At 36.8% G+C, this 24,130-nt stretch overlaps 4 protein-coding genes across 4 annotated transcripts; 3 read left to right on the plus strand and 1 right to left on the minus strand.

The window, feature by feature from the left end:
• Positions 1 to 948: 948 nt before the first annotated feature.
• Positions 949 to 1,332, plus strand: LOC114743373 (auxin-responsive protein SAUR15-like; the record flags this gene model as incomplete). Its single annotated transcript, XM_028931582.1, has 1 exon — positions 949 to 1,332. A coding segment is annotated over one exon (384 nt), but the record flags the coding sequence as incomplete, so codon positions are not given.
• A 718-nt stretch (positions 1,333 to 2,050) lies between these two features.
• Positions 2,051 to 4,983, minus strand: LOC114743370 (uncharacterized). The gene is made up of 3 exons (XM_028931577.1): positions 4,030 to 4,983; positions 3,232 to 3,400; positions 2,051 to 2,902 (listed from the first exon to the last, which is right to left on the minus strand). The coding sequence occupies exons 1-3, from the start codon at positions 4,795 to 4,797 to the stop codon at positions 2,445 to 2,447; spliced, it is 1,395 nt and encodes a 464-aa protein (XP_028787410.1). The 5' UTR covers positions 4,798 to 4,983; the 3' UTR covers positions 2,051 to 2,444.
• A 3,279-nt stretch (positions 4,984 to 8,262) lies between these two features.
• On the plus strand, positions 8,263 to 15,737 carry LOC114743372 (kinesin-like protein KIN-5C). The gene is made up of 23 exons (XM_028931581.1): positions 8,263 to 8,408; positions 8,511 to 8,640; positions 9,290 to 9,448; positions 9,539 to 9,888; positions 9,968 to 10,106; positions 10,225 to 10,322; positions 10,470 to 10,626; positions 11,172 to 11,241; positions 11,348 to 11,424; positions 11,705 to 11,758; positions 11,855 to 11,935; positions 12,015 to 12,126; positions 12,198 to 12,284; positions 12,371 to 12,546; positions 13,050 to 13,211; positions 13,307 to 13,414; positions 13,600 to 13,758; positions 13,846 to 13,929; positions 14,032 to 14,237; positions 14,319 to 14,420; positions 14,667 to 14,776; positions 15,014 to 15,165; positions 15,277 to 15,737. Exons 1-23 carry the CDS (start codon positions 8,350 to 8,352, stop codon positions 15,472 to 15,474), a joined length of 3,030 nt encoding a protein of 1,009 aa, XP_028787414.1. The 5' UTR covers positions 8,263 to 8,349; the 3' UTR covers positions 15,475 to 15,737.
• Positions 15,738 to 20,083: 4,346 nt separating this feature from the next.
• LOC114743371 (beta-fructofuranosidase, insoluble isoenzyme 1-like) lies at positions 20,084 to 23,661 on the plus strand (the record flags this gene model as incomplete). The annotated part of the gene is made up of 7 exons (XM_028931580.1): positions 20,084 to 20,222; positions 21,381 to 21,389; positions 21,477 to 22,342; positions 22,448 to 22,606; positions 22,698 to 22,936; positions 23,309 to 23,399; positions 23,489 to 23,661. Coding segments are annotated over exons 3-7 (1,523 nt in total), but the record flags the coding sequence as incomplete, so codon positions are not given.
• Between the last annotated feature and the right edge of the window lie 469 nt (positions 23,662 to 24,130).

Consider the following 24,130-nt stretch of genomic DNA (forward strand, 5'->3'; position numbering starts at 1 on the left):
AGTATCTATAGAGGTAATTTAGAGAAAATTAAAAAATATGATAAATGGGTCTTATATTTAGGACCAAAACCAACTTAACAATTTGGTCCTATATTAAGGACCGGATGAGTATTTGATATAATATTAACATGTGCAGCTCTCATAATGACCATTTTGAAAGAAAAAAAAGATAGCAAAATATAGAAAACAAAATGAATTTGAGACTTATATTTAAGATTACCTTATATTTAAAGACAAAGTTAGTAGCATGTACGTGCAGGGCACTGCAGTACGATCACTTTTAGTGGACAGGAGACCTTTCATCAAACATATAACAATGTCAAAGCTTTGAGTTTTTACCTATGCCACATAACTAAGTGATAATCATTTATTTTCTGGTCAAACAAACACTAAATAAAACAGTTTCTTCTTAACTTTATTATTATTTATATTTGATTGGTTTTTAGGCGATTCTGGTACGCCACGGGATGCGCATCGTTGGTTTGACTCATTCCCTTGGGTGCAGAATTGCTTCCAGCCGACAAATGTGGAGTACGAAGTGAAACTCGCCAACTCTTCACCATTTGTACTGCTCGAAGGTGTTGGCACCTTGGCGTGCCACCCACTACTAATGGCTATTCTTTTGGTTTTACCATGTGAGATAATATCTTCTGTCCTTTTAACTATTCCTTAGTCAAACTCACCCAACAACCACTTCACACCCTATTAGTATTTTATACCTTAAAGAAAAGGAATGTTCTGTTAATACGCTTAAAAATCTTCACATGTCAGTCATAGATTCCCAGAGTTTCAAAAGTCAAGACGTGACACCTTCAAAATTTCAACCCCAATGCTTTGGTTACGATCCATCCCACTTCACATGATATATAAAAAACTAAATCCTCCTTTACACATAGCCAGCGTACGTACAATAATCTTCTGTATTTTCTCTGCTTCTTCTTCCCCCAGCGTGCCTTGCTAGGGAAGCAGATGATATCGTTTAAGAAATTGGCCAAAAAGGTGAAGGCTGTTGGTGGGGTTGACCCAGATCCTGTCTACCATGAGTATTTGCTCAGGGGACAGGAGGAAGAAACCGCAAATAACAGAACCCCGACTGGCTTTTTTGCACTCTACGTGGGGGAGGAGCGCAAACGACATGTCGTTCCAACCAGCTATCTCTCTCACCCACTGTTCAAGATGTTGCTGGACAAGGCATACGACGAATACGGGTTTGATCAGAAGAACGGCCTGGTTGTTCCGTGCAGTGTTTCAACGTTTCGGCAGGTGTTGAATGCAATAGAATGCAGCAATGGGAGGTTTGATCTGGCCAAAATTTTTGATGAGTTTCCTTGAATTGCAGTGACCAAAAGCTCTTTCTTTTTTTCCGGGAATCAGAACTACAGATATTATCTTTTGATATTCGCAGGGCTACATGTAAGCTCTGCAGCATATCTAGAAGTAAGAGATGTACACGGTCGTATAAAGCATGACCTATAGCTAGAAGTTCCCTGGAAGCTGTTGATACAGACAGTTTTCAAGTAGGAATGATCTGACATGTAACTAGTTCCTGGTATGTTCGAACTTTGAATTTTGGTTTGTGAACTTCTGCAAACACGTTCCCTTCCTTCTCAATTGTTACAATGACCTTATTAATCTAATCAAATGGCCGTGTTCGCGATCTCTTATTCCGAAATACTGCTCACTTATCATTTGGACATTTGTTTAGGGAACTTGCCATACTATACTAATCAAGCTCTTCCCGCTTAATTCAGTGAGTTCGGCAATTTTTTTAATGTCTTGAAAGCGCGAGAAATTGGAAATGTAACGTGGGGGGTCCCCTGAGTAAGCCTCCCCGAAATTATGCTGGCTAATTAAATGCATGCACGGAACCAACACGAACGAACATAGACTTTTCTCCGAGTCTACAAGTAACATGAAGAATCACTTGCCAAATTCTCTCGTATCCAAATAAAAACATAGACCTTTGGCCCAACAAAAGAACATTGACCCGCTTATGCTTCCGCCCTTCAACATAACAGATTTTAATCTAGGATAACACTGCGCGCTAATCTTCACGATGTCAAAAAAGGTTTAAACAGGCGATCAGTTTACATCGGGGAGGTTTTCTTGAACCTTGTGCTTGTCTTGGAAGATTTACGGGTAGACTGACATAAATTAATTCAGCTACACGGTTTGTTGAAGTTTGAGATGAAAATAAACACATGAAAAATACCCATTTTTAGTGATTATATAAGAATTGAGACCGCATCTTTGGTCTCAATAAACGGTAGTTCATGTTTCTAATACCCTGGCATCTTTGACTGAGCTGTTCTCATTTTCCCGGCGTGACAATATTTGCTCTCGATATATCATGCAGGAATTGGCAACTTCATTGAATCACAAGGCAAAGCTAAGCAATGAATTGGTCGGTGCATAATAGCCATGACAGTTCAGTTTACCGATCTTCAATTAATGTGACCAGCATCCACTAGGATTTTCTTCATATGATCAAGTAGTTTCAGTACCTGCTCCCTAGAGTGAAGGGGTGACGGATATACACATGTGCAATTCAGCATTCCATTCCGTATGGTGTCAAATATGGCTATGGATGGCCCCACGCCATGGACGGAGGAGCAACCCTCATAGTCTTCCAATCCAACCTCTTGATGCATTTTATCTGACTCCGAATCCTGGATGACAGGGTCTTCAAACACTGAAACTAGGGCCGTTCTCAATGACGATGACGGTGTCAAACCTGGGCTGTCAATGGCTTTGCACATGAGGTAGTTGAGGTCAGACATGTCTGTGAAATGCTTGTTGCAGTTCTTAGCATTCTCAAAGGCCATGTAACTTCTTCTTGCCAGCTCCCATAGAGTTTCTCCGCCCACATCATGTGTGTTTAAAATGGCAGAATGGTAGAATCCTGAACCAAATAAGCGATTTGTTAGAAAGCTGCATGTGAACCATATTGCTCTATAAATCTAAGCTCTTAGCGCAAAGATCGATGCCTGAAAATTGGGAGTATAGTCACATGGTATTCGATAAGTATCACAAATCCCTAATGACAGTTTTGCTCAGGACTCAGAGGACAGGACAAAAGAATTAGCGCTCAATAAGTTACTTCAAAATGACATAAGAAAAGGCTCAGAAACTGCATTTTCAGATTTTGTGAACCAGGGCGGCGTGATGTACCAGTAACAGAAGCATAATGAACCAAAGAAAAAAGTGTGCTAACTAATTTGTGTGCCTTACCGAGGTCATTGCCGTTAAGGATTGGATCTAGAATTGAGCGGCAATCAGTGAGAGTTACTACAGCATATTTCTCTTTCTCAAAATCAGGACGGTGCTTAGATGCCCATGAGGCAATCATTGCAGCTGCCGCAAGTGCCCCACAAAGCTTGATTCCTCTTGATTTGCATCCCTACATCATATTTCATAATTAAACTGAATAATTACATTACCAAACCACACGCAAAAAGCAGCTGTAATATATCACGTCGGAGATAATAGAACTCAGAAATATACAGATTATGGGGCATTTGGTACTTGTCAAAATGACTGCCACATTGCTATGAAACTAGGTCACTTTTTTTGGCTCCCTATTGTTGGACAGAGAGACCTGATCACACTAAAAGAAATCGTACTTTTGTATGACATGTATTAAGGAAAAAAATTATTAGACCACAGCAGCTTCATCACGCTACTGAGTTTTCTTTCACAAAGTAATTCTTCATTACTGTAACATCAAATTGATTTAGTTCTGACAGCAAAAATTTTGTCGGCCAATTTTTCATTCCTAGTCAAATTACTTCGACATGTGATGTGATTTTTGCACCCCCACAGTCCTTTGCGAGTCAAAACAGAATGGAGTTATCCACATCCCTCTCATCTTCAAGAAACATTTTCTAAGATATAAACGAGAGACTTGATTCCGCAATAAAAAAATAATATTCGAGGACAATTTCCTGGTTCTTGATAGGATTTATGGATAAAGCCATTATTAATTAACGTAGCCGGAGTTATCAAGTGGAATAAGAGATAGTAACTCACGACAATTAGCCTCTCTGTCTCGTCCCTGTCCAACTGCATTTTCGCCACCTTAGAGCTTCTCGGGGAATGAGCATCCACGAAATTCAAATTCGAGAACCTGAAAGAGTTCAAGGAATATCCAAGCACGTCCAATCCACGCGTCCAAAAAGGCTTGTTCGCCTTCCCCTCCGGAATGAGATCCTCAATTGCCAACCTGACCTTTCCTTTTCTCTCTAATTCCATCTCCGTCCCTTTCCCTTCTTTCACTCTTCCACCCACTCGCTCCGGCAGTTCCTTCAGCAGCGCCACCGCTGCCGTACGGTCGCATGCTGACGTGTGCAGCCGGAGAAATACGGCCCATTGTTGATCGCTTACTGTGTAGAGGCTCGCATGGAAGACGTCAGTGTCGGCGGACATTGAGCCGCTATGATCACGCCACGAGTTCCGATTCAGCTCGTACTCGAGGATCCGAAGGAAGGGGCTGCTGGGCCGATCGTTTGATTCACTCCCGATGATGCGAGACGTGTATTGCAGATCAAAGGGTGTAATTTGGATGTGAGGATCGCGAGGAGTGATGAAGTGAAAGGTGTTGGTGGAGGCGTCCAGACGAAGCCTTGAGCGAAGGATCGGATGGGAATTTTGAAGACTGCGGAGTGCAGTTTGAAGGAGTGAAACATCAGGGGATTTGGAGAGGAGGAGACCGAGAACGGTAATCCCAGTGCCCGACGGGACGGACCTGCACCAGCTGTACTCGGTGCCGCCGACGGATCGAGCGGCTGATTCAGGCATCGAAGGCGGGAGGAGGGCGCCACTCTTCACTCGTGTTGTAGACTAGAAGGAACAGATGCAGCATTCAGGCCCCGGACATCAAACAAACAAACAAAAAAAGTAGAGTGGGAGATAACGATAAGGAAATCAACAAGATTGAAGCCGCTATCGATAGCTACGACTGAGTGAGACCCATGGAGCCCATTGCTGATTTTTCTAATACATGTTTGTGCTGTTCTGGCGCAAGAAGTCGGGGAAAGTGACCAGCTCGAAGAGCGACAGATATTGTAGGCTGCCTCTTAAATCAAAATAAAATAAACATAATATTTTATAAATGATGATTAAAACAATTAATTGCATTAGGAGGCGTTTGCTTATTTTCAAGGGGCGTTAGATATTTTTTGTCGTATATTCTTATATTTGATAATGGTAATGAGAGAATAAAAACTAATATGATGTTAAATTTAGTGTAGTTAGTAAAAATAATATTAAAAATCTAATTTAATGTCAAGTTGGCGCTTTTAACTGTTTTTATTTGTATATATAAATTAGATACAGATAATTTATAAAATGAATCACAGAGAGTATTTAGGATTTTTAAATAGATGTTGTGAATTTCGTAGGTACATGAAAGTATATAAAAGCTGTAAAATTTAAATCTCTTGAATTATATCAATAATGTTCAACGTGCATGCAGCGGAGTCAAGATGAAATCTTTCGTTTTCAAAGATGAGATGATGACTGTAGATGGAATCGCTTATGCTTTTCCCCTTAGGGACTCACGTGTTGTTTGCATATTGCCAATTTGTGTGTATTTTTGCCCATGATTCGTGGCGCTTTCTCTTTCGTCCAGACTTGAAAAAGGATAAGGGGATAACGGGCAGAAAATCTTTCCAATTTCAGCGTCCCCTCAGAAGATCAGATGTGTTTATATATGCGGTATAAAATATATAAACTCAACGCTGTTCATAAATTACGAATCACTATAGTAGCAGTATGGTTTATTCTAAATAAACTTTAAATACATGAGCACAATATGTGCGTGTTTATCGATCATAATAAATTAATAATTGACTTTTTTTTTCTTGTATATTTGATCGATGTCTTTCAGCTTATGCACCAACAATCTGTATTTCAAATTAATATTCATCGGTTCGTTAAGAGTAATCGATATGCAATAATGATTTTACGTGATTATTTGCATTTGATCTAATGGTAAATCCCTTTTTTTTTTTTTACTAGTCTTTTTTCTGGACGTCCTCATTGGTATATCTGGCGCAGTAGGAGGCTATAAGCCAATATCAGTATATCCTACAGTGGGTCCGTTTGGCAAGGCTTAGGGTGTGTTGGATGAAACCAAACCGTGGTTTGGAAAAGTGATTCTGGAGAATAGATTCTGGAAAAAATAGATTCTGTGAAGAATAGATTTTGTAAAAAAGTGATTCTGAGAAGTGAGAGTGTTGGATAGTTGTTATCAGAAGCACTTTTTATATATACAAATTACTAAAAAAAAGACATAAGTTAATATGATAATTACAGAAAAAATAGATTTTATGATATATTTTAATTTGAAGAAATAAAATTGTTAATAATATGTTTTTTACCAACATAATTAATAATACATAAGATATATAATTAATAAATAATTAATGTCTATATATATTTATAAAATATAAGATTAAATATATTTATAAAAAAATATGTTTATAAAAAAAATAACAAGATACATATCATATAGGCCCTCACACTCTCCCTTTTTCCTCCAAAAGCAAAAAAATTTTGCTTTTTCCAAAACCATGGTTTTGGTTTTTGGAGAGGCTGTTTGGGTAGCATTTTCCCCAAACCATGGTTTGGATGGGGTGCTATCCAAACAGAGCCTTATTTGGATTTAAAAGCAGTTTATTTTACTCATAACCCCGGTTGGCTGAAGATGCTGTGTTTGGCTGAGCTTAAAAAAAAAAGCAGCTTATACATTTTAAGCTACAAAACGGGCGGTCAGGCTTAAGCAGAATTTTGTGGCTTATCTCCTCACTTTAAGAGCTTATTTTTTTACCGTTGGAAAGTGTGGGGGGGTTATTTTTACTTCAGTAGCTGGGAATCTCTCATTTTTCTTCGCCTCATTTTTTTTCTTCCGCCTCAGCTCTCTCTCCTCGCTTTTTTGTTATATTATCTCAATTCATTTTTTTCATCTTCCACTTTGTATTTAAATTTTTTTTTATGATTTCTCTTAAATTTTAAAATTTAATTCACTTCTTCATATTGATTTAACTTAAATTCATTGTATTATGTGAAATCAATTTTTTTATTATTTTTCATTCTTTATTATAACTCATACTCATTTTGGTCATTTTACAACCAAACTTACTTTTACTCAATCATAATTCAAACAACTTTTTACCAATTTTACTTTTGCAAACTAGCTTATCTGAACTCTAATCCAAACACATTCAGCTTATCCAATTTAGTTTTTACCCAACTTCACTTATCCATAAGCTACTTTTTTAATAAACAGCTTATTCAATTGCTGATCTAAACGAAGCCAGTATCTAGAGGCCCCAGAAAGTGACAAAGAGGAATAGATAATGTTGGTGCGAATCCTTGCGCTTGAAATCTGGCCACAAGTAATTGATCTCCCCCCGGGGGGGCGTTTCTCGCATACTAGCTACTTAAAAAAAAAAAGAAAGAAAGAAGAGCACCTAAAATTAATTACGTTTAAAAACTCTCCGAAATTACTTTCATGCTGGTTAAATCAATTATAAGTCTTTTCTTATGCCTTGACATGTGAATAATGTAAGATTCTATACATCTATGCAGTAATATATTCATATACTGATGCCTTCGATTTTTAATAGGATTCTATACGATTAAAATATCTCAACTGAGAGGTAATGATTCTATACAAATCCGCTCAAGGTCCGCAGACTATCTAACATGCGTATGTTATACAAATAAATGTACAAATGAAAATATACATATATTTATACAGTCAGCAGATGGAAGAAGCATAAAATCCCCGAGATCAATCGGTAAAACTGTTTATTTTCCCCCCTGAACGACAGCACGCAGGAGTTTGGGATAGTTTCGCCCAAGGATGAAGGAGACGAAGCTGGATTGATTATGGATACCTAATGGGCTGGGCTATAAGCCCAATGCAATTTCACTAAATTAAAGAGCCCAATCGAATTACCCAAAAGCCCAATTGAGTGCGCCGTGCCCCGTGCTCACTTTAACGTTGTATTGTTCTTTTCCCGGTGAATAATTTAATACATCTGTTCGAAGCTGATACCAAAGGACAATTCGCAAAGGTCATTCGAAATTTAGGGGTAAAATGGTCTCACCGGTGCACCCCATTTGAACAGTTTCATATAATACCGTCAGATCGGGAGTCCACCATCTGAGCCGTAGATGCCAGATAAAAGGCGAGAGCGGCTCTCAAAATTTCAAATCTCAAACCCACCCGCTCTCCCACCGATTCACGCAGAGGCGGGAAGAGAGAGACAAACGAAATTCAGAACCCGATCTGCTAACGAAAGAGTGAAGTTCTGTGGTGATTCTTGCTCTCTAGGATCCACAATGTCCTCTCGCGGAGACAGAGAGAAGGGCGTCAATGTTCAGGTTCTCCTCCGTTGCAGGTATTCCGGTCAGATTATACAATGAACCTTGATCATTTATTTTCAAGCTCCTCGACATTTCAACTAATCGGACGACATTTCTGTTTCTCATGTAAATTCCAGGCCATTTAGCGAGGAAGAGTTGCGGAACAATGCACCACAGGTTATCACCTGCAATGATTACACCAGAGAAGTTGCGGTGTCTCAGAACATTGCCGGCAAACATATAGACAGAGTTTTCACATTCGATAAGGTGTTTCTTTCAACCCAATTTTTACTTATCATTACCTTCCTCATTACATTTACTGAGGTGAAAACTAGCTTTCTCCAGGCAGCCCACTTGGGTTTCTCTACTTTTGATTGTTTTCTGGGGACACAGTCATGTCGGTTCTATACTGTTAAACGAAGGCAGAATGCTAAATGAGCCATTCTTGTTGAACATCAGAGCAAATGATGTTTCTCCCGTAGGATCCAGGGGAATTTTTATGGACAAAAGGTGAAGCGGTTCAGCTCCAACGAGTTCATTATATTGAAAATGAGTGCTACCGGGCGATGTTATTGAATTCGTATTTACGCGCAGGCTTTTACTTTGGATTAGCTTTTAAACAGTGCTTATTGCTTATCTTGCCTAGACTTTTCCTTGATGAGAAATACAATATTGCTTGGCTGAAAACCAAGCATTCGCCAAGTTCTGTAGCGATTCGCCTTTCCTTGTGAGAATGGCCAGGTTCGGCATCTTTGAGATTGAGAGTGTGTACGCATTTTTAACCTACGCATTGTTTTACGAAGAATTCGAATAAACTAAATGCACTTTGGTTAACTTCTTTTGAGGAATAAATATCATAAATGTGTCCTGTTTGAGCCTGTAAGGAATTCCAAATGATTCATAGCATATTTCGCAGGTTTTTGGTCCTTCTGCAAAGCAAAAAGATCTTTATGATCAGGCTATCATCCCGATAGTAAATGAAGTTCTTGAGGGGTTTAATTGCACCATATTTGCATATGGTCAAACTGGCACGGGGAAAACATACACAATGGAAGGCGATTGCAAAAGGTCAAAGGTATAATTTAGTGTGTTCTCAAAAGGCTAATGGAATTGCCACTTGCTTACTCATAATTCATGCTTACTAAGTTTACAAACAACTTTGCAGAGTGGGCTGAATGGAGAGTTGCCTCCAGACGCAGGAGTAATACCTAGGGCTGTCAAACAGATTTTTGATACCCTTGAGAGCCAAAATGCTGAATATAGTGTGAAGGTCACTTTTCTAGAATTGTATAATGAGGAGATCACTGATTTGCTTGCCCCTGATGAAATTTCCAAAGTTGCTTTGGAGGAGAAGCAGAAAAAGCAGCTGCCTCTGATGGAAGATGGTAAAGGTGGAGTTCTTGTAAGAGGTTTGGAGGAAGAAATTGTGACAAGTGCTACGGAGATCTTCACTCTTTTGGAAAGGGGCTCTGCCAAAAGACGTACTGCAGAAACATTATTGAACAAGCAATCAAGGTAACTGTTGCCTTTTGTTTCTGGCTTAGACAGATAACAAAGTTCAATCTTTTATTGATATTTAATTCTCCTGTTTCAGTCGGTCACATTCCTTGTTTTCGATAACAATACACATAAAGGAACCAACCCCAGAAGGGGAAGAACTAATAAAATGTGGAAAGCTGAATTTAGTGGATCTAGCCGGCTCAGAAAATATTTCTCGTTCCGGTGCTAGAGAGGTAATACTTTTCATGTATATTGCATGCGCAAATGAACATGTGTTCCATTTTATATTTACTTTTAAGTTGTCTTGGAAATTAAGGTTAACAAGGGGGATTTTATCTTATCTATTGTTAGGGTCGTGCAAGAGAAGCTGGAGAAATTAATAAAAGTTTGCTTACTTTAGGGCGGGTGATTAGTGCTCTTGTGGAGCACCTTGGCCATGTTCCTTACAGGTTCTTTCTCCTGCAATGTTTGATTCATTTTTATTGTAGAAAACGATTTAGTCCTTCTTTTTGTCTTTCTGAGTTGGCATGTGTCCGCGCCTATAATAAGCGTCTAATATTCGGCTAGCATGCTTACCTAGCAAAATTGGAACTCAGGGATAGCAAGCTGACGCGTTTACTGCGTGATTCACTTGGCGGGAGAACCAAGACCTGTATCATAGCCACTGTTTCTCCAGCTGTTCATTGCTTAGAGGAAACGTTGAGCACACTGGATTATGCACATAGGGCAAAGAACATAAAAAATAAACCCGAGGTGTGTTACCGCAGGAGGACTTCTGATTGTTTGTATTTTTTTATTTTTTTATCCTCCATTCATCCGTACAAATCATTTATGGAGTCTTCGAGGCAGAGTGAGACGCTCTTTCTATTTTGATCCATTATTCCTATGAAATATGTGCTTATGTTTACAAAATCTTTCAAAAATTGGTTATGTGTATTCATTTAGTTCCAGCGGGATGTGTGTCTTTTAACTTTGTAAGTGACCGAGGAATTGCTCAATATTATTTTTCATTAGCTGAGAGTACGTGCCTTTCCTTGTTATGAAGCATCATTCGAATGGAATGTTAAGCTTCTATTCGCTATTCAAGCTGTTTACTATATGCAATCTAGATATTTCTTACGGATTAGTTTCTATTCGCGATTCAGAGGGGAAAGTTCGGCTGTGTGGATTTTATTAATGACGTATGTTGTGTACTTAGGCATTTTTTATGAGATTTTCAGTTTCAATTTAGCTTGGAGGTAATTTTCATTGTACCTCTCTCAATGATTCTCCGTCTTATTCCTTTCTGTTTATTCTAGGTTAACCAAAAGATGATGAAATCCACCCTTATCAAGGACCTTTACGGAGAAATCGAACGCCTCAAGGCAGGTGAGTTCTGTTGCGCTTGTCAAAGAGCTATTTAGACTCTTCAGAGTAGTCTCGTGTTCTTTAAGGGACATAAGAGCATCATCGAGGAAATTTTGATTTTGACCAGAGGTTTACGCTGCACGGGAGAAAAATGGAGTCTATATACCGAAGGAAAGATACTATCAAGAAGAGAGCGAAAAGAAGGTTAAAAATTTTTCCCGTGTTTATTTTGCTTGCTTCCTCTGTTGTTGCTTTGCTATTTACTCATTATGTTCACCAAGAATAGTACTCTTCACGTAATTTTAAGTAGTGAATATTGGGAAAAGTTTCAGGTATTTAATTTCTTTAGAATGCTTATTATTACTTCATATGCACTAGTACTTAGTGTATAGGACTTCAACTGAGACATTTATCTTGTTCTTATTATCATTCGTAGAAGGTTACCGTTGAGTCCTTCCACTGACGTGTGTTTTCCTTGTGATAGGCTATGTCAGATCAGATTGAGCAGATGGGGATCACATTAGAAACGCATCAGAAGGTTTTTCCCCATCGATACTTTTGGCTATAGAAATGGTTATGGGCCATCTTATTTTTGTATTCTTATCCTGTTTCGTTATTGGCATGCTTCCACCAGCAACTGGAGGATTTGCAAAACAAGTACGTTGATCAGGTTCGCCAATGCTCTGATCTGAGCCAGAAACTTGATTCCACTGAGGTGAGTTATTCAGGTGCTTATTCTTTACAGTTATAGAGTCCTGCGCGCATTCTCATCCAAAAATCATAAAACCACGCAGAAAAGTTTGAACAAGACTAGCAAATTGCTTGCCAACACCGAGGAAGAACTAAATAAATGCCGTTATACTCTGAAAGAGAAGGATTTCATCATTTCTGAGCAGAGAAAAGCAGGTATGTATGACTGTAAGTTTCCATCATTTTTCTTACTTCTTAATTGTGCTAACGTTAATTATGTACCGCAGAAAATGCTCTGGCTCATCAAGCATGCGTATTGCGAGCTGATCTGGAGAAAGCCCTCCATGATAATGCCTCATTGTTTTTGAAAATTGGTAGGTCATATTTTTTTAATGCACCGCTTGATTTTTTTATTTTTTTTTAAACTGCTTAAATCCGTATCTGCCGTTGTCCATAACAGGTAGAGAAGACAAATTGAACACAAGCAACAGAGCCCTGGTGAACAATTTTCATGTGGACCTTGTCCAACAAGTTGGTTCACTTTGTAATACCGTCACAACATCATTGGCTCGACAGAATGAACACCTTCAATGCGTGGAAAATCTGTGCCATTCGTTTTTAGGAATTCACGACAAGGTTTGTTAGACAAATTTCGGTTGCATTTTTTCTTGCCTTTTATCCCGTCTCACTATTCCTTTTCTTGAATATTTCCTCTAGCTTCCTCCCCCCCCCCCCCCCAAAAAAAAAAAAAAATCTTCTAGCTTTTTATTTCTCTCAGGTTATTATACTCTCGCCGTCATAACCCATTTCAAGTTGCAATGGATCATATATGATGCGTTATCAAAATAATTATATATGATGCATTATCAAAATAATTATATTTAATACATTTCAAAGTGTTTTTAAATTTATGGTAAAATGAAATGATATAATTAATTTTTCCAATAAAATTTAAGGAGGATAGTTTTGAAAAGATGTTATTTTTGGGAGAAAAAAAACTTATCAATTAATTTTATTTTAACTGATCACCTTAGTCTGCATGATTCGGTTAAAAGGGTGAACTAAAGTTCTCAATCTGGTTCATGATTTTGCATGTCGTATTGTCTTCTATTCTCGTATTGATCTTTCATCACCTGTAGGCGGTAATTGATGTTAGAAAGAAAGTGGCTGCTTTAAGGGCTTTGCATAAATCTCATGTCGAGGCAATGCAAAATGTTGTGCGTTTGCACAAGGCGAACTCTGATGCTACTTTGGATGAAATATCATCTCTTAGTGTCTCGAATTGTCATTCTATTGAAGAAGTAAGCTTAGTTCCGTTATGTGTATGGCGCTTATTTTTCGTTTTTGTTTGACGCTAATTCTTTTTTTTTTCTTTTGAATTTTTTGAATGAATCAGTTTCTCGCATCTGAGGTCGCCCAAGCAGGTTCTATATTTGATGATCTTCATAGTTCTCTGACAACTCAGCAGGGGGAATTTGCAGCTCTTGCAAGGGATCTACGACATGTGCGTGGTTTAAGTTTCGCCCCAGCCTACCTTATAATTTTTATATACTTGGTCGCGTCTTTGTGGTTTTTGTTTCGCTATTTTATATATCCCCCATTCTAAATAAAAATAATACTGTCTTTACTGATTTGATTCTTTCTCTGCTGCTGGTGTTTGTTCTGCCTTGCTGATTTCAAATTAAAAAGAGATTCAACCATAGCTTTGAGCAAACAAAGGAGATATCTGAGTGCACTCAAGAATTTGTGGATAAGCTTTTGGAAGAATCTAAAAGGCTTGAAAATTTTGCATCACAAGCCGATGAAACGCAGACAAAGAGCATCGCTGAGTTTAAAAAAGTTTACGAGGTAATAATGTGATGGCGGTAAACTTTCTTGAAGATGGTTTATTGGTATTGATATCTGACATGTCACTGTCGATCTTATTGTGTACAGGAGCAGTCCAGATCTGACGCAGAGAAGCTTATTGCTGATATGACTGGTTTAGTGTCTAATCACATTCGTCGGCAAATGGATCTGGTTAGTCTTCGGCGTTTCTTTGGTTGTGTTTCTTTTCTATAGGTTGTGTATTCCTATACCTCCCAATTAATTTACATGACGGAATTATGGGAGAACTTGTAGGTAGATGCAAGGCTTGTTGATCTTAGAGAAAGTGGCATCGCGAGCAAGTCATTCCTGGATGGACACGTGTCATCAGTGGGAGAAATTATGACTCATGCGAAAAGGAAATGGCAGGCCTTTTGCACGCAAGCTGAAAAGGATGCCAATGACACTGCTGATTATTCTGCAGTTAAGCATTGTCGCATGGAGGAACTCTTGCAGCAGAGGTATCTGTCAATTTTTCCTCCTCGATCTCTCGATATTGTTATTGACATTCTTGCTTAAATCTGTTTAAATCCTTTTTGTAGTTTTGGCGTGATTGATTCAGCGCGAGAACACACAAAGAAGACGCATAAGGCTGTTAATGAGATGGGGACCGAACACGTTTCCAGAATGGAGTCACTTATCAGGTGTGTGGTCAGTTGGCTCTGACGTTCACAAGTGAACTCTAGTCAATGCGCGGCAAGCACTACCCATTACTAATAAAACTGTTCCAAACAATATTTATGCTAACGCAGACACACGGTTTTTCTTCTGCGCCTTTTGGTCTACTCTCTGCGTATACTGTTCCCGGCTCTGGTGTCGGTTTTCCCAATAGAAGTCGACTAATTTATCGGTTTCATGCGTTGTGATTAATATCAATCACCCCGATACAGGAATGCTTCTGATAGCAACGCATTACATGACACGGAAATCCATTCTGCCCGGGTGGCTGCAGAGGAAGATATGGCAAAGAACAGTGAGGATACCCTTCAGCAATTTGATGGTGAGTATAGTAAGTTGGAAATTGATCCTTTAGTTCCTGAATTTTTTAAATTTTTATTCCCCAACACGCATGAGAATGGCTGCTCCACTTTTAAGAGTTGATTTTCCGGTTCATTAGTTGAATTGGTCGATTCGGTTTAGTTGTGGAAATGCCATAGTTGCGGACTTTGTGAATTTTAGATTTTTAAATGTATATATTTTGCATTTATATTATCATGTCCTGCAATGCCTTGTGCAGACCTCGATGTGAAAGAGCGGGAAACCATATGTGGAATGTTAGGTGTCGTCAAAACTCACACAAACACACTAGAGACTTTTAGAGAGGATCACACTGGCCAGGCTGATTCTATTAAAGAGAAGGCTCGTGAAACTTTTGGGCAGCAATATCGGGTACGTCTCCTCGGCCATCCTATTCAGAAGAATGAATTTACATATTCTCAAATGAGCCTTTTAGATATTTATCATTTGATTTTTCTTTTCTTGTTTCGGTGTGTCTTGCAGGACTATGAACCCACTGGGAGTACACCAATCAGACAAGAGTCAGATGTTCCGAGTAAGGAGACAATAGAGTCCCTAAGATCCTTGCCAATGGAATCTCTGCTTGAGGAATTCAGAGAAAACAATTCTTATGATTCATTTGGTGTAAAGGAGTTGAAACCATCACTTATTCCACGTTCTCCTCTCAGCCAGCTAAACTAACGGAGTGGGATGGGGGACTTGCTCCTTTATGCCCTTTAAGGGATCAAAATTGTGTCTGTAGCATCACATCACATTGTTTTTTTTTTTTGGCAACCATTGAGAGTTGTAACCATGTATACTCGGATGACATAGTGTAATGCGGATCCCATCTGGGGATCTGATTGGGTATGAAATTATGATATTTGTAACATCTTCAACTGTCCACATCACTATTAAATTATCATCATTTGTTGAGCCTCTTGCCACTGGAGGCATTGTTTCTACTTTCCTTTGATTTTCGGGTGGGTGAATTGAAAGTCATCTCGCTCCTTTTCAAGGTCCAGAATTTCCCGAACATTATTATTCGCGCATAGACCTGTTTACGAAATCGAATGTTCAGATTCGAATAACAGCAGATAAATAAATAGAAGGACCACAGGAGAAAGCAAAATCCACCTAGGAGCCACTACTTTAATAGAAAAAGCAAGCTTGGAGCTTGGAAATTATATTACAGATAGTTAAGTAGCAAGATATTTCTCCAAAAGTATTCGCTTAGACCCTGCTGCTTGGACTGGGTATTTGAATTCACTCAGATGATGAACCTGCTTCGTTAGGTAGCCTACACAATGAATACCAAATTTCTCAATTCATTAATTTCTGATCTCAATGGATGACTGATTCCTTCCTATATAAATTATCAGTTAGAGAGCTTTTAAAAAAATCCGTAGAAGCAACGACTTTGTGAAAGCATGTTGTTTGCCTACTTGCAAGCCAGTCAAAAGTGAGGGTAGTTAGGGCGAGGTGGATTGAGTTGACTTTGCCTCCAGTTTAGTGCCCCACCCAATGAAAGCTTCGCCCATTCACAAGCCGAGCTAGGTTCGGCATGGTTACGACTTAAGAACGATCTGACAAAAGATTAAAAAAATTAAAAGGAAATAGAAATTAATTTCATTTATTAAAAAATAAAACTACTTTGGCTCGAAAAATATTTCTAGAAAAATAACATTAGGATCAAAAGTAAAATGTTTTGAAACATTTGGATGCTCGATAATAATAATTTTTTTACATGATATTGAATGAAAAATTGATTTAAAATTTTATTAAATTAAAACAATAAAATGCCAAAATATTGTCCGGTGTCCATCATATATCACATAAAATATACCTAAAAAATAACAAGAAGAAGACAAACATAAGTTCGCTAGCATTTATGTGTTAGCGCGGCTAGACTGCCCAAATTATCATGTAGGACTGGGCCACATGAACACTCCCTCTTTAGTTCTAAAAAGGACGGGTGTCAAAATGGCGTAAGCTTTATTCATTAGTCTCCATTTCACTTTACTTGTCACAAAAAAAAAAAGCTTTTGCAGAGAACCAAAAATCATTAAATGAAGATCAGGTTTTATAAAACCAATCTATTGTTTCTTAAAATATCATTAATATTTTTTAAAGCAAATATTAGCCATGGTTTAATGTATTGTTAGAATCATAAATTAACAAAAAACAGAACAAGAAATTAATATTTTCTTAAAATATGAAATTGATAAATATTGTGAAACATTAAAATCAAGGGAGAATTAGAGAGAGGGAAATACAGATGATATTTATTGAAAAGGATCATAAAAACTATAATTGTTTAGAAGGACCAAATACCAAAATATAAATTTAGAAATATTGTTTTGCCCCTAACTAAACCCCCTATATTCTCTCTCACCATATCTTGTAATTATCTTTTTTAAAATGAAATAATAACTTCTTATTCATATTAATTCAAACTAATTAGAATTACAAAGTCAAAACCAATTGTAATTAATCAAATTAAATTAATGACCGACACTGATTAATTTATTTTTCCATCATTTTTAATCAATAAAACTTTGTTTAAGCTTTCTGAATGATGAAGTTATCAAAGTTATAAAAGTCAACCACATTTTTATTTATTTATTTCATAACCTTTTTTTTTTGGCAAGGTACTCTTATTTTATTTCAGGACATTAATTATGAATTTATAAACCCAGCCCTTAGAAATAAATTGAATCATATTGGTTAATAAAATTACAAGTTTCAAATAAAAAACAGCATATAAAAGTCATTATATCAACCGGTATTTATCATAACAAAAGTAACTATAATAGTTTGAGTGCCAAAATTCAAATTTGAGTCTACATAAATATAAAAGATAAAACTGAAAGAGATATCTCTATTTAGACTTGATAAAAATTTGACCTAATAACACCAAATATTAAATATTGAATAAAAGAGCTTTTTATTTGGGTTAAATGTTTATTATATCTTTTCCCCCTATATTTTTTTTTAAAAATAAATTCTCAGTGTTCAATTTCATACATAAAAAGACTTGAACTTGTATCATATTAACGATCAATGATATCAAAATCTGAGAAAAATATACATGACATACCAACATTTACCACACAATATGAACACATGAGGTGGTAACATTCACAATTTAATCCTAAATTGGGATTATAAGGCATGAAACAGAATAATAGTATGAAAAGCCAAAAAAAAGAGTTTTGTTAATTAAAAATGATAGACAAATAAATTAATTAGTGTTGATTGTTAATTTCATTTTACTAATTAGAATTGCTTCCTAACTTTGTAATTTTGATCAGTTTGAATTCTTCATTATTTCATTTAAAAATAATATAATAATAGGATATGGTGAGAGAGAATAAAGGAGATTCAGTTAGGAGCAAAATAGTATTTTTAAATTTATATTTTAGTGATTGGTCTTTCTAAATAATTATAATTTTTAAAATCCTTTCGAATGAATATTATCCACAATAGGTCCCTCTCTCTAATTCTCCCTAAAATCAATATTTTTGTGAGAGAGAATGTGAAACGAAAGGAGTAGTTTATTCTGGCAAAAAAAAAAAAAAGAGAATCGAGTAATTTATTATTACATTTAGACCCACACGCCACACGCTATATAAGTTATTTAATAAAACAAAAATTTAAATAATATGAAATAAACATAGTTTTTTCTTTTTATTGATTTGGATTTTACCTTCTGGCGGGGGAAAAGAAAGATTTGGATTTTACCTGTATTGAAGTTTTCAGATACGTTTGGCAAGTTCTTAATTGAGAAGTTTGAAATTAATTAATTATGATTCATCATAACTACTATTACATTATTGATCGTCATCTCAATTTATTAAAATTAATGCAAACTCTTAATCGAACCATGTCAAACTTATTTATTGCATTATGGACCAAATCTCACTTTGTAATTAGTGATGCAATCAATTAATGTTGTGTTTTTTTCAGGGAATAAATTGCCCCCCTGAATTCAAAAGCTGGTTGTACTTCTATTATTACTGATATATATTCTAACTTCTTGATATCAAGTTATATGATTACTAGGTACAAAAAAAAGTTATGCTGACTTAATCGAAAAATTGGATTAGTCCTATTCAAATTATTTTAGTAAATTTAAAAAAATTATTAAATATTTTAGATTAATGTAGTTATGTTTTTATTGATTACTTGTTCGCAAACATTCAAATTTTCAAATTGGTTTGGCATGCTCTTAAATGAAAAGTGTGAAATCAGTTAATTAGAATTCATTTAATTAACAACTGCATTGTTATAATTTCAGAAATTTTTTTATAGTCATTCACTTATTCTGATTGAATTTATTTGTTCAAAATTAGATGAACATCTGGTGCAATACTTTTTTTTCGGTTGTGTGTCTATAAATTAAAAATAGTAAATATACTGTTAAATTAAAAAAAAAAAAAGAAGGAAGAATCTTCGTGTATATGCACATAATGAGTTTCTGAGTACTTAAATTTATATATTTAACATACTATTTTCATTTAAATAAAAACCACACGTATCAAAGGCATAATTTTAAAAACACCACCCCTCAAAATAAACTACTTTTATTTACTTTTAATATAATTAAAACACGTTACATTCCCCTGCCGCGAATATTGGAATTCCCAGGATTATTAATCAGTAGCAACTGAGTATTATTATTAAATCCTTATCAACACACGTCATCTCTTTAAACTTTTGTTTATTTTTTGGATAATTATTAAACTTTTCAATCTTACTACTAGCACAAGACACGTTCAAATCTTCATGCATGCATTAAACAAGTTTAGAATATATGTGATTAAATTTCCTCTTCCGTCATCTTCCCCTCTTAAAAAAAAAATCTGATAATAAAAGAATTATCCATATATTCATTATTTCGGTTCGTGACAAGATTATTTGCTATTTAAACAAATTATTTCTGCCTCTTTTTTTCCATATATTTTCTTTGACGGATAACAAAAATAAATAAATAAATAAAACGTTACTCGAATCCTTGAATTGGGGTGATATCCATTAATCACGTTCTATTTTTAGGATAAATATTTAAAATTTAAAATTCATATCAAACGATCTAGTTGGCTTCCCGACAGAATCGCCCGAATCCAAGCCCGTCCTATATCAATATTTATTTTCAATAGCGCCACGCCTCATGGTCTCTATAAATTCTGTGACCTTCCATCTCCTCTTCTCACTCGCTTTCCCTCACAATCACTCCCAACATTCTTGTTGTGAATACGATTACTATAACACAATGAGATTCACAATGGATATCACAGCTTTTATATTATTGTTAAGCCTCCTTTGTGTGATAGGAGTCGAAGCCTCTCATAGAGTATTCCCAACTTATCAATCTGTTGCTCCTTTTAATGTCCAGGAAACTCACAGAACTGGCTATCACTTTCAACCTCCCAGACATTGGATTAACGGTAATCTTCTTGCTTCGATCTTATTCTCACTAAGCCGTTTTTGAGTTTTTGTCTCTTTCAATACGTAAATGACGTGTTTCTTTTTTTGGCCTTAGTTTTATTCTGTTTGCGAAGTATTGTTTTCTTTTCTTTATTATTATTATTATGTTCTGCATCGTTATTTGTAATCACTCTGCGTATCGTAACATTAACATGGGGTGAAGAACGAAACCAAAGGGGGAAGTTAACTCCAGGATCAAAATCTATTAGGAGGAGAGAGATGCGTGTATGTTTTTATGTGTTTGATTGGAAGGGAGGTGGAGTGAGAAATCTAATGGAAACAGTCGAAGATCGTGTACGATCTTGCAATGCGAAGAATTTTTCGGTAACCGAATAATCTCGTGGCGTTCGACCTCGCTTTTTGTATAATCTGTTTATAAATTTATTTTTTTTTGGCCAGGAATCAGTTTATAAATATATGAACCCTATAACTTCTGTCTGATTTATTCCAATCGTATATTTACATCTTAATCATGGGAATCAAGAGTTGCTGCGAGTCGACGTTGATGATGATAATGAAATACCGTACTGCATATTTTTAGGCAAACAAAAATGTGCCACGCATGTTAAAGATATATAGAATTCTGATGAGTTCTTAATTTCATGTAACTTTAAAACTGAAGGGTTCGTGAAATTTTTCGAAGGAAAAATTAGCATAGTCCCATATAAGCAGTTCACTCGTATGTTGTTGGACTTTTTTAGTGATTATATGTTTTATGTGAAACATTATACTTTTTAAGGGGGTGTTTAGCAAAACCAAAACCACGGTTTGAGAATCACTTTTCCGCAAAACGAGGTAACCTCCTCCACATATCCACATATTTACTTCGTAATCCGTAAAAGCACTTCTGAAACTATGGTTTGGCTTCTATCCAAACACCCCCTTAAGACATTGTTAAAAAGCATGCTTACTAAACTGTTATCATCATCCTCTTGCCTTTTAATGGCTAAAAGCAAAAGTACTGAAATTGACATCCTTTTGAAACACATTAATTTCACATTCTTCCTGGAATATATATACACACTTGTCATGGGTGATTAACTACTTAATTTGTTTGGCTTGCTAATCCTTTTGGGGCGTCGTCAAATTGGCGTGGTGCACAAATTAATGTGAAGCAGATCCAAATGGTGAGCCATCGATGCCTTTAATTTCAAACAACTTCCATGATCGTTGTCTCAAAATGTTCTTTAACTTGTCCTAGCTGTATGTCACAGGGCCTATGTACTATCAAGGGCTGTACCATCTCTTCTACCAGTATAACCCCAAGGGAGCCGTGTGGGGCAACATAGTGTGGGCCCACTCAGTATCAAAGGACCTCATCAATTGGACCCCACTTGAACCCGCCATTTACCCATCCAAACCCTGGGACAAATATGGATGTTGGTCCGGATCCGCCACTGTCGTCCCGGGCAAAGGACCCGTGATCCTTTACACCGGAATCATTGATGACAAGAACACCCAGGTCCAATGCTATGCTGTACCGGAGAATGTATCTGATCCGTATCTCCGGAAATGGATCAAGCCGGACCTCCATAACCCTATTGTGGTGGCGGAGCAAGGCGTGAATGGAAGCGCATTCCGCGACCCAACGACCGCCTGGTATAGTAAAGACGGCCACTGGAGGATCGTGGTGGGCAGTAAGAGGAAGCACAGAGGGATGGCCTACTTGTATAGAAGTAGGGACTTTTTGACATGGATCAAGGCCAAACACCCGCTCCATTCTTCAGCGAATACGGGTATGTGGGAGTGCCCCGACTTCTACCCGGTTTTGTTGGAGGGGCAAGGCGGATTGGACCTGTCAGCTATGGATGAACAAAATGTGAAGCATGTGTTGAAGAACAGTCTCGACCTAACTAGGTATGAATACTACACACTTGGAACATATTCCACGAGCACAGACAAGTATGTCCCTGATAACACTTCAGAAGATGGTTGGGGTGGACTTCGATACGATTATGGTAACTTTTATGCTTCCAAGTCCTTCTTCGATCCGAGCAAGAACAGAAGGATCTTGTGGGGTTGGGCGAACGAATCTGATACTCCCAAAGAGGATGTTTTAAAAGGATGGGCAGGAATTCAGGTAACTTAATTTACCTGTTTCCAATTCACTTTCATCATGTAGAAGGATATATATATATATATATATATATATGCAAATATATGTAACTACGTAAACATTCTTCAGGCAATTCCAAGAACCTTGTGGCTCGATCCTAGTAAAAGACAATTGGTGCAATGGCCCATTGAAGAGTTAAACAGTCTAAGAGGGGAGCAAGTTACGATGACCAATCAAATGCTTCAAAAGGGAGATCACGTTGAAGTAAAAGGAATCACTGCTGCTCAGGTCTGATTATATATCCTATATGGAAGAAAATTGTTGGTTTAGGTTCATTGACCATAGGTTCCTATTTTTCTAATTGCTGAGGATGGTGTAGGCTGACGTGGAAGCGAGCTTCTCTTTCACAAGCTTGGACAATGCGGAGCCATTTGATCCAAGCTGGAAGAATGCACAGGATATTTGTGCCCAAAAGGGTTCAAAGGTTCAAGGTGGTGTTGGCCCATTTGGGCTTCTTACGTTGGCCTCACAAAACCTGGAGGAGTTCTCTCCTGTGTTTTTCAGAATTTTCAAAGCCCCAGACAAGCACGTGGTTCTCTTGTGCTCTGATGCGAGCAGGTATGTTATTTCTTTAAGAGTTAATATAATTTTTACTCCTTTAAATTTGTTCTTATTTTGATTTTACTCTCTTAAGTTTTAAACCATAAGCTTTAGTCTCTCAAGGGACAACATAGTTTAAGTTTTTATTAGATTATAAGAATCAATATTATAAATGAAAAGAAACTTGAGGAACTAAAACTTATTATTTGAAACTTAAGGAACCAAAACTAAAATGAAGATAAATTTAAAAGATAAAAATTTATATTAACACTTCCTTTAATTTGTCATCACACTTTAAAAAAAAAGAAAAGAAAAGAAAAAAAACCTTCGTTTTAGAGGGTTCTTGTAATTAACGGGCTGGTTTTGGTTTTTGAATTTCTGATCGAGCAGCTCCACTTTGAAGAAGACAGCGTACAAGCCATCATTTGCTGGCTTTGTAGATGTTGATTTGGCAAGTAAGAAGCTTCCTCTTAGGAGTCTGGTATGTGAAGATTTTTCTGTCATTTCTTTTGGAATGTTAGTACTGAGTTAGGGTTAACAGTAAGTTATTTTTGTGTATGAATATGGCAGATTGATCACTCTGTGGTGGAAAGTTTTGGAGCAGGAGGGAAGACAAACATACTATCTAGGGTTTATCCTGAGCTGGCAGTGCAGAATGAAGCTCACTTGTTTGTGTTCAACAATGGCACGGAGCCTATCGCAGTAGAGAATCTCAACGCTTGGAGCATGAAATCTGCTGAGAGGTATTAAATACCAGGAGAAGGATCCAGATATAGGATATAGAAGACTTCAATTCTATGTTTTTATGATGTTTCTTTAGTTTCTTATGCTTAATAAGCACAGGTGCGAACCATGTAAGGGTATCCTTTTCTTTTCTTTTTAGAGCTTCTTGTAGTGTCTGCTCTTTCTTTTTCTCTGCGGTAGTTGTTTTGTTTACACTTTATACTGTTTTTTTTTTTCCCAACTGAACACTAGTTATGCACCCATCAAATAAATAGAAGATTATGGATGTGTGGAATAACCCGTGGCCGGGTTCGACGAGTTACCTATGTTTTGTAAGAAGTTTTTTTGTGTCTGTTAATAAGGCCTTCGAGTCATCGTTTCTCACCGAAAAGCAAAACAAGCCCGAAGGAATAAAACGAAGTGAAACAATTTAGTACTTATTCCTGTGAATAATATATCTTGTAGTGGTAATTTATATGGGATAATAGT

The sequence above is a fragment of the Neltuma alba genome, unplaced genomic scaffold (assembly GCF_004799145.2).
Source record: "Neltuma alba isolate B1F8T4 unplaced genomic scaffold, ASM479914v2 tig00004004_pilon, whole genome shotgun sequence".
NCBI classification, from domain to species: domain Eukaryota; kingdom Viridiplantae; phylum Streptophyta; class Magnoliopsida; order Fabales; family Fabaceae; genus Neltuma; species Neltuma alba.

Excerpts from the sequence above, each read along its gene's own strand:
- LOC114743370 (XM_028931577.1), bottom strand. The coding sequence starts at position 4,797 with ATGCCTGAATCAGCCGCTCGATCCGTCGGCGGCACCGAGTACAGCTGG. Across the intron at positions 3,401-4,029 it reads AGACAGAGAGGCTAATTGTC|GGATGCAAATCAAGAGGAAT; the intron begins GTGAGTTACTAT and ends AATATGATGTAG. Across the intron at positions 2,903-3,231 it reads CCTTAACGGCAATGACCTCG|GATTCTACCATTCTGCCATT; the intron begins GTAAGGCACACA and ends TATTTGGTTCAG.
- LOC114743372 (XM_028931581.1), top strand. The coding sequence starts at position 8,350 with ATGTCCTCTCGCGGAGACAGAGAGAAGGGCGTCAATGTTCAGGTTCTC. Across the intron at positions 11,242-11,347 it reads AATCGAACGCCTCAAGGCAG|AGGTTTACGCTGCACGGGAG; the intron begins GTGAGTTCTGTT and ends GATTTTGACCAG. Across the intron at positions 12,547-13,049 it reads TTTTAGGAATTCACGACAAG|GCGGTAATTGATGTTAGAAA; the intron begins GTTTGTTAGACA and ends CATCACCTGTAG.